Genomic DNA, 10,000 nt, shown 5'->3' with positions numbered 1-10,000 from the left:
TTGAAAGCTAAGACCTTCAATCGATGCGTTATTTTGCTGGTAGTACTGGGTGGCCGGACACTTATGAAAAAAACTATGAAATGAGAATCGGGAGTCTTCCCTTGTCACGGAATGGCAGAATTACCCAGAATTCTTTTTGGGCATGAGCGAGGCAACTTAAGAAGCACGAGACTGGCCCTCATCGAATGGCTGAAGCGCGGCCAGAGGAAATGATTTCTAGCCAGATACTCAGTAGTAGGCCTGGTGTGTGCTGTTAACTTAGATTTTGGATTTCTGAACAAGTTTTTGTCATAGAAAATTCGCGACAAAGTTGTGCTTTCATTTCGCTGTAATTCTCGTGTCAAAGGAACGGTATAATAATGTAAATAAGAGAATAACGATATTTATATTCGTGGACTACCTGTCTTCTTACTACGAAAGTCAAGCTTTACATCTCTGTGCAATAAGCGTATTTAAAATTTCCTCGTATTACTTGATAAAAGCATGTTTATTTTGTTTTTGTTTTTGTTTTGTTTTTTTAAGAAAAGGTTTTTCTGCTTATATGAAAAATACGTTTTCTCTCCCGTCCCCTTCCTATGCATGATCTTCGCGGAAATTACATTCTGTCCCTCAATAAACCTAGAACAACCAGTTATGGTCTTAGTTCTCTTTTTTCTTACGTATCAGCTAAGTTACGGAATGCGCTACCTGATTACATACATACATACACACTTTATTGCATAGCTGCCCCCTGGGGGCTCTTCCGCCATACATGAATATGAAATATTAAATTACAAAAACAAGATAATAATAAGATAAGATAAGATAAGATAAGATAATAACTATTTACAAATAAAAATACAGATTATATATATATATAAACAGCTTATATTTCAATATTAAATTCACATGTTACGAATTGAAAATATTCTTAAAAGTTCTCCATTTAAAACCACTTAGGCTTTCCGTGTCTCTGATAAATTTAGGTAAAAAGTTAAAACTTTTAGCCCCACGGAAGGCAAAAGCCCTTTGCCCAGCCGCGATCCTGCACTTGGGTAACGTAAGCTCGCTCTTTTGCCTGGTATCTCTTTGGTGAATTTCTGAACGTTGTTTAAATCGTTCACAGAGATAGTTAGGGGTCAAGTTGTTGATGCATTTATAAGCCATGACTAAGTCATTAAAGAGTAGTTTTTTCTTTACCTTAAGCCATTTAAGGGACCTCAGGGCCTCTGTAATGTGATCGTACTTTTTCAAGCCAGTTGCGATCCTGGAAGCGTAATTCTGGACTAACTGTAGTTTTTTAATATTCTCATTGCTTGTGTTGCTCCAGACTGTCGAACAATAAAAAAGTTTGCAAAAGACGAAAGCATTTATGAGATATATTAGAGTGCTTCGATCCAATAAATGCTTTATCCTATTGACTCTCGTTAGTTTAAACATACAGTCAGATGCAGTTTTAGTGATATGCTCATTAAAGTTAAGATAGTAATCAATGTGCACTCCCAGGTCCTTAGTTACTGTCACAGGCTTGATTTCAGTTCCCAATATTGTTGCACTTGGAAGAGTGGCAGGTAAAGTCCTCATTAGTTGGGGAACGCCCTCATAAAGCAGTTTTGTTTTATCAGGGTTGATGAGCAGTGAGTTTCTACAACACCAACTCACTATTTCTTTGAGATCTTCGTTTACAGCAGAGATAACGTCTTGAAGTTTGTTTGACGGGAACCCGAGGAAGATTTTTGCGTCATCCACATAGCCCAGGGGCTTGACTCGAAAGAGATCATTTACATATAATGCAAACAGTACTGGGCCCAAGCTGGATCCTTGCGGTACTCCGACTGTTAAGGGTAGAGGGCTGGACAAGGTATCCTGAATCTTAACGACTTGTTGACGTTGTGACAAATAGCTCTCAAACCAGGCACACGCTAATTCCGATAAACCAACGTTGCGAAGTTTGCGCAACATCAAGTCATGTCGAATACTATCAAAAGCTTTGGACATATCCAAGAGAACAATAACAGACATCTTTCTGTGATCCATGTTATTTAGCAGTTCGTCTGTGAAATAGAGTAATGAGGTTTCGGTTGAGTGAAATTTTCTGTTTCCGCTTTGCATTTGATGTATTATATTGCTTGAGTGGAGGAAATTGACAATTTGAGTGAGCTGCTCTTTCACATACTTTAGATAAAATAGGTAGTAGTGAAATTGGTCTTGTGTTGGCGGGTTCCTCACTGTCCCCTTATTTAAGAATTGGAACGATTTCTGCTTACTTCCATTGAAGTGGAAAACTGCCCAAAGAAAAGGAGTCATTTATAAGACTAGTTGTGATAGGAGCAATAACTGGTGAACTATCTTTCAGAATTTTTGCATTTACTTTATCGCAACTGGGAGCTTTGTTAGACGGTAAACTCCTAATAATCCTCTGCACATCGCCCGTAGTGATGGAACGAAACGTAAACAAGGTAGCATTACTTTGACCAGAGCTGTGAATTGACCAGAGCTGCGAATGATTGTATCCGTACCTATGGGTTTACTGGTTTTAAAAGAGAATCCAGGGCCCCATTTTGTACAGCGGCTTTTCTTTTTAATGAATATATCTTTAAATATGATGTATTTAGTAGGTATCTGTATATGCTATGTATTTTAGCTGTAAATGTAATGTCTCGAAGATATTAGGCTGATTTAGCAACAGACTGAACAGAACGGGAACGTCAGTGGCGACGTCGCGCGCAGCAAAATTAGAATAGGGAAGAAAAGAGTGGAGTCTATTCTATTCTGAATTCTCATTGGTGTTTTTTCTGCGCGCGCCGTCACCACTGACGTTCCCGTTCTGTTGCTAAATCAGCCTATTAGCTCCTGTAGTTATTTGCCCTTTAGCAGGGCGCGTGCGCACATTTTGTAATCTGCGACTCCATACCATACCATACCATACCATAACATTTTATTCAGGAAGTTACAACACAAATATAAAAACATTCTGAAAGGGGAAATTGTGAGGTTAACCCTGTATAAAAAAAATTTCCCTAACTAAAAACTTACAAATATTATATAGATAAGATTTAATAGCTATTGATTTAATAAAATTTCAATAAATATATGTGCTTACCATATGGCAGATAAAATGACTTTTGCCTTGAATATATAAGCCATCTAATTGTTACGCTATATTGACAAGGGCGGTTTGGAGCTGTGAGTAGGCGTGGGATTTGTCACATCATCAGTATGGTTTAGGGGCCGACATATCTCTCCCTCAATGCCGTACCGGGAGGCAAGGTCTGATACGAAACCGTCTTCATTAGAAAATCAAAGTAGTGGTGGTATAAGCGAGTGCTGCACTACGAGCTAAATTCGCCGTTTTGAATTGAACAATGTTGTAACCGTATTCAAATCGATGCGGTTTCGCCGGTTACACAACAGATGAAACCGTGTCGTTTTGAAAAGGCTGCACTTTTGGCAGCGTTTTCAAATTGACCCGGTTTCGCCTAAGGTCTCGATCAGTGTCATGTAAACAGAACGGTAACCGCATCGAAAACGATGTGGTTACAAATGAAACTGCGTTCGTGTAAACGCTGCCTGAGACCACCTTGGTGCAGTGTGCGGTGTCTGAAATCATCCTGGCCTTAAAACTGCGTCTGTCTGTGGCATTCCTGAAACTCGAACTGAGTACAGAAAGTTAAGTGCCCCCCGGTGATGTAAAGCTTTTGACGTCATCAATTTTTGAACAAAAACTTGAGTATCTGTCGAACAAGAGAAGGTATCACAAAATAAACAAAATGGTAAAAGATAGTTTTTACTTCATAGGAGCCTTCATAGGCATTGTCTTTGGTTAAGGTGATTTCTTAGTATTGCACTGTGCATCCTGTACTGCTCATATGTTGTGTCAATATTTTTAAATTGATTAAATTTGAAATATTATAAATATGGCATAAGTCGGTCATACACACTGAAACAGTTCTCAAAACAAGTGAGAGAAGTTGTGAATGACCCCTAACTCCTTGCGAATAAGCGCGCTCATTCCAAGAACATGGCGAGTTTTCACAAGTGATGTGGTCACAAGTAACCACATCGTGAGACAAACGAGAATACTTTCAATATTATTGTTGTACTTCACCACGATGAATAACAGCAACCTTTTTTACGACATGGCGACTTTGGTTGTTTCCATCAACGATAATCGAGATAGACAAGTACGATGGTGTTTTGGTCTTAAACGAGCATGTTGACCTATATTTCTTATTGCACAATTTTGGTGTACAATTTATCCCCTTTGAATAAAAACGTACACAGCGCCCCTTACCCAGGGATGTAATTTATGATATTGAAAACAACGACTCCAGAAACGTTTTTTGACGTCGTATTAAGTTGAGTGATTTTTCCATACACTGTATAATACAGTGTTCCATATGCTCTAGACTATCTACCGTATCAGGTGTTTTTTCAAGTGTGACTTTAAAAACCCTCTCGTTTTATGGCTACCGCAAAATGTACCCTGAGCCGATGAAAGAACGCGCGTGTTTGGTATCAGTACAGGTATCAATGGGGTAAGATTGCCCATTATATCTCTTAAGCAAGCACGGTGACTTATCTTTTTTATTGTAGTTCTCAAAACAGGGATTGGTAGGGAACATTCAGGGAACGTTTCAAGAAAATCGTTCGACTTTTCACCTTGTCCTCGAAGGCTCGGTTACATGTTCCTAGTTTTCAGGAACGCTCGTCCAATAATTAATGAAGATCCAAGATGGCGGTGGATCGGTCTGAAATGTCTTGTTCTATTAAAATGCACCTCTCTGATAACGAAACAAAATCTAGAGAGCATAGTGATCACGGAAAAGACCCAGCGAAACAGTTGCCCGGATCATCAAGGGTAGAAAAATTGTGTAAAACAGTGGCATTTCTCATTGTCCTCTGGTCAATTCGTATCAATCTCGCGCGGGTTCTGCGAGAAGGTAAGCTGATAGCGTGTTTGATCTCCAATTATTCTGGTGAATTCTTCAAGAAAATTTGTCAAAGATTTGTGTGTAAGTCAAGTGTTTACTGATTTGCTGCAGCGAAATTTTTAGAGAAACAAATATACCGTGCAGTTTCACGAGTTCTTTCGGAAGATAAGAGTGATTCTCGCACGTTAGTGTAGCAGCTCTCGTAACATGTTATTTATAATGGTAATTGAACTGAGTGGAGTGCAGTTTGGTCTGAAATCATACGTGTGATTTCAAAATCGAACGAGCGCGCAGCGCGACTTCGATTTGAAATCATAAGTATGATTTCAGACCAAAATTGCAAGACACGAAGTTCAATTAACACTTCATTACATCAATTTAGAAATCACACAACAATTATTTACCGGTACTTGATCAAATACAGGACCTGGTTGTTCAAAAGGTGTACATTGTGTCTAACGCTATCCACCGGATAAAACACTATCCACTGGATAAATCACTATCCATCGGCAGGTATTTTTTGCAGGTTGCAGGTTGCAGGTTGAAATTTAATTATAACTGGAAAACCCAAAAATAGTTAATAACCCCTATACTCATCAGGGGTTCTTACATAAAGTAGTTGGTGTCTTTCACACGGTGAAAGCACATGCAACTTCACCCTTCGGCAAGTATATTCCGTCTATCGTAAACATCATTACATGTAACAGTCACGGTAAGTCTATCGCTTTACCTTTCTTTTAAGTGCCAGCAGTTTTCCAGTTATAACTTAATTTCAACCTGCAACGTGCAAAACATACTTGCCGACTATCCGTTGGATAGCACAATTGATTTCACTATGAATTATCAACTGTATGGTGATTTATCTGGCGGATAGCACCAAACGTCGTTTGAACAGGGTTTTAGTCAGTAACAATATTTTATCGATCCAGACGGGTATAAATGTTGCAACACAATGGTTTTCTTTGTCTGAAATTTGATTGGTTACAAATGTTTGTATACTACTTCCCCACCGACACAGCACCACAGTTTCTTTAGAAACTACCCCCTTCATTCATTTGAAATCTGATTGGTTGTTTTGTTTTTGGTGTTCCATTCTCATTGGCCAAGGAAATGACATGATTAAGGGGGATCCCATTGACGAATAAAATCATCTGGCATTAGACAGAGTAAAATCTGCAAGTGTCACTCTTGGACAGGAAAGGGTTAAAAACGTATTGGGAACTCTTACAGTCCCTCTGTAGTTGGAGCCTTGCTTTGCTGTGTGACCTCTACCACCATGGTGAAACTTTAAAAAAATGAGATAAAAAAAATATTCCACTGTTGAATGTTCCCTGTGGCAACTTTTCCTTTAATTGACAGGCTCTGACACTTGTCTCAAAATGATGAATTTCGGCCAATGGCGAGAAAGTTTTTGGCAGCCGTATGGATGCATGATGCACTCTTATACTTCAAGGTAAAATTTGCTAAATTTATGAATATTATTTTCAAATAAATGATATTGAGCTTAAACTACATGTAAGCTGCAAAAAAGAGCAAAAATACATTTGTTGTTTTTTAGCTGACAGCAGCCGTATGACACAAGGTTTGTGCTCTCTGCTTTCAGTTCTGTTATGTTCTGTAAGAAAAGAGGAGACAGGGCTTTTGACAGGGGACAGAGTTACATGATGCTTCAGGTTTTGATTGCATGGTGTTCCATGCATTACTTACACTTGAATTCATCTTGCATGGACTTAGAACTCAATCAGTTCGACAGCTGTTTGTGCTTCGAACAACCATGGTTTGACAATAGCTAACTGAGTTTTCCCAGTTTTGTTTTACCATGGAGAGATCAAGCATTGCGTTTATGTGAAACGGCAAATGGCAGGCTTCTTGCTTGCTTGAAGCGGTGGGGATGCTCTTCAGAAGTGCTTGTTAGACCTCAGCAAGCGTAAGCTCAAACTGAATCAGACCTTAGCAAGAATTTTAAGTGTGTTAAAGAAATGGCCAAACAAGTTTGACTGCCTCGTTTGTTTCTGCCTCTTTCTATTGTTTTGCAATAGCTTTCATACTTTTTACATACACTGTATTTTACCCCGTGGCCATTGTCTCTCTCCCGTGAAATGATGTATCTGAAGTCATAGAACCTGAAGTTTACAATTATAATTTGAGAGGCTCGATCTATGACTTCCAATTACTGCTACCTAAAATAAATTTTCTGTTACATGTGAGATAAAATATATATCATTTGTAAATTTAAATTGTTACTAATTTGTTATTAAATTTCCTACTTAACCCTTTCACTCCTGTAAAGGCCACTGAGACTTTAAGATTTTACTCTGTCTAACGCCAGAAGATTTTACTCATCAATGGGGAACCCCACAGGAGTGAAAGGGTTAAGACAGAGAAAGTATTGGTTACATTATTTTAATAAGAGTTCATAGGAATAGATTATGTAATTGTTGAATCAAAATTTTGTGCTAAATCATACTTTGTTGATCAGTTGTTTTTAACATTTATACCATAAAACACTCACAGATAAGCTGCACCCTGAATTTAGCAGCTCAAATTTTGGAAAAAACGTTTTTTTGAAAGAAGTCAAGGGAAATCCAACGTTGAGTATTCAGAAATCTTCTTCATCCACTGTTCATCGAACGTAAACTCACTATTAACATTGAAACGGAAAATGCTTCAACCTCTTACCCGTAATTTTAGCACTATAATGTCAGTAATGAACATCAATTCTACCAAATTTAACAATATTATGATTGATCTTTGTCGGGTATCTGTTGACAGGAATTTCTTCATTCAACACAGGTTTTCCATAGATTTTTGCCTTAGAACAAGAACGTGAGTAGAATGTTCGTAGCTTAGTAACGAGGCATTAGATCATTCGCAAAAATGGAAAACTGTACGCCAGAAGCAGCCTTTCTTAAATGTTCCTGCAGATAAGCCATACCCCTGATTTCTAGCGACAATTTTTGGGAAAAAGTTGCAGCTCATCTGCGGCTGTTTACGGTACCTTGTAATTGTCACATGTACGTAGCATTTCTGAAAAGCATCTTACTGAGCCAGACACTGTGTTTAAATAAAGTTGAATAAAAATTAATAATAAGTAAATAACAATGATGAGCATCCCCGCCCCTTCTGTGAGAGCCTTAAATTCTTCCCTCCTAAAGTTTTTCCAAAGTTTTTGTTTTTGGGAATTGCGGTTCTGATATATAAACAGTCCTAAATTGAGGTTTATTTTTTTTTGCATTCCAAGTGAATTGAGCACCTGTTTACAGCACCACCCAGTAGCTTTTATTGGGGATTCAAGAACACGGAGTCTTTATTATCATCTGGTACAGGCAATAAGTCTAAAAACAGTGAAAGATGAAGGAAAAGCTGTGAGTTTTCATATCAATTACCATAATTTTTACTTGTCAGTCTGAACTTCTTATGAGATTAATGTTATGGACAAATAATATTAAATAAATATTAAATTCATATTATTGTGAAGATCAAGGAGGATGTTTTTAGCTTGGTTGGAGGCCTTTGAGATCTGATATGTACATTTAATACATACATATATGTTACTCACTGGTGGAGAGGTCTGTATGGGGAAAAACTGACCTGAGGTCTTGAGGGTAAAGTTGTTTCCCCTACGGACCAAGCTAGGCCGGTAGATAAAATTTTATTTATTAATTTTATTTAATTTTCAAAGGGTAGGAGAAACTACAGACTCTATGTAATGTATATGTTTGCAGGTCATTTTGTTCCTTAGGTTAACTTGCAACCAAACTAGGTGATTTTGTTTCAATCTAGGTTATTATAAACTGTCTAAAAAAGGGTTTCCCCTTTTTTTGGGGATGTAATTTAAAAAAATGGGGCTTGGGTTTTTAGGGCGAATAAAAAAGAAAACACTTGTCTCCACCTTTCCCTTGCCTTCCGTTCTTCGTCCACTTACCATCTCTCCCTCTCCTTCCCCCTTACTGTCCTTGCTTACTACCAACGGACTGTGCCTCTTACCTTGAACTTTCACAACATTCCATGCCACTCCAAGGATTCAAACCCTTGCACCATAGGACATCTGAGATTACTTCTCCTCTGTATTAACCGCTAAGCCATCGAATCAGAAACTGAAGTCGTTAAGCTATTTCCACGCCTTCGCGACAACCACCATTTCGCACATGCGTAAATGATATAAAGTGAGGCTTGAAAAAATTAATAGTCAAATATTGTACAAAGTTTATTTATGTCGCTATGCAAAATACACCAGGAACAAGGCATTATTTCTAGTCATGATAACAAACCGATTTTCGCTGCAAACACAACGTTCCCACAGTGAAAAAAAGATGGTGGCATGGGCAAATAGAACAACAAAAGACAACCTTTGCGGTTTAATCAAAGAAAAGAACTTGTCTCCGAACCACTGGTGTCATCATCTTGGAGAAACCGCTTGTAAAAAAACACATAACCGTTCACAGAGCAATTGGCAAAATGCCGTATGAAGTGGTTTTCGGAATCTCTCGGAGAGAAGACATTAAAAAGCCACAAATGAGTGGACAAGTCACAGCTACATCAAATGCAGAGCAGGAAAATGGTGAATAATTTGAAAAAGTGGCAGGATGAGCTTGACATTAAAGGAGAGCGGTGGGGTTGGGCATGCCAAATTTTTTGTGTGGCCCCCCTCCATTAGGGTATGCAAATAGCAAGTGACCCCCTTTATCTATCGATTATTTCAACCATGATCCCACCTCTCCCACTACCGCGCATCTACTGGCTAGATGTTTATAAGGCCAGTGATAATTGTAAGCTTACTATCACATGCAATTATTAGATGACAAACCTCTTAAATTACAAAATCAGTGCATCCTGTATACCAGAAAATTTGCCAAGGATCTTTGAAGCTGCAAGACCGCACATGACTGAATGTGCATTTGAAGAGTACTTATTCAAAGAGAGAAAAAAGAGATGGGAAACAAAAATCGAAATGGAGAAAATAGAACAAAAATTTAATTATCTTTTGAGTAGCGAATGCTTGCTATGGTAAATACTTGAACTCTCAATCAAGTGTCTTTCATTTTGATGTTTCCAAGTGTGAGCGTGGAGTTAAGGAACTGTCATAC

General features: G+C 38.2%; 1 protein-coding gene across 2 annotated transcripts in view; it reads left to right on the top strand.

The window, feature by feature from the left end:
• Positions 1-10,000, top strand: part of LOC138049160 (N-acetylneuraminate 9-O-acetyltransferase-like) — a 46,190-nt gene that overhangs the window by 6,479 nt on the left and 29,711 nt on the right. Inside the window, exons 1-3 of one of the 2 annotated variants that reach the window (XM_068895319.1) lie at positions 4,711-4,922; positions 6,273-6,366; positions 8,155-8,278. In XM_068895319.1, the coding sequence (XP_068751420.1) occupies positions 4,715-4,922; positions 6,273-6,366; positions 8,155-8,278 (426 nt within the window). In that variant the 5' untranslated portion in view covers positions 4,711-4,714. Of the gene's footprint in view, positions 1-4,710; positions 4,923-6,272; positions 6,367-8,154; positions 8,279-10,000 lie in introns of those variants that run through there. The other variant, XM_068895320.1, reaches the window with a different exon arrangement.

This window comes from Montipora capricornis, chromosome 5 (assembly GCF_036669925.1).
Source record: "Montipora capricornis isolate CH-2021 chromosome 5, ASM3666992v2, whole genome shotgun sequence".
In the NCBI taxonomy this organism is placed as follows: domain Eukaryota; kingdom Metazoa; phylum Cnidaria; class Anthozoa; order Scleractinia; family Acroporidae; genus Montipora; species Montipora capricornis.
This window is presented reverse-complemented; position numbering and strand designations above follow the sequence as displayed.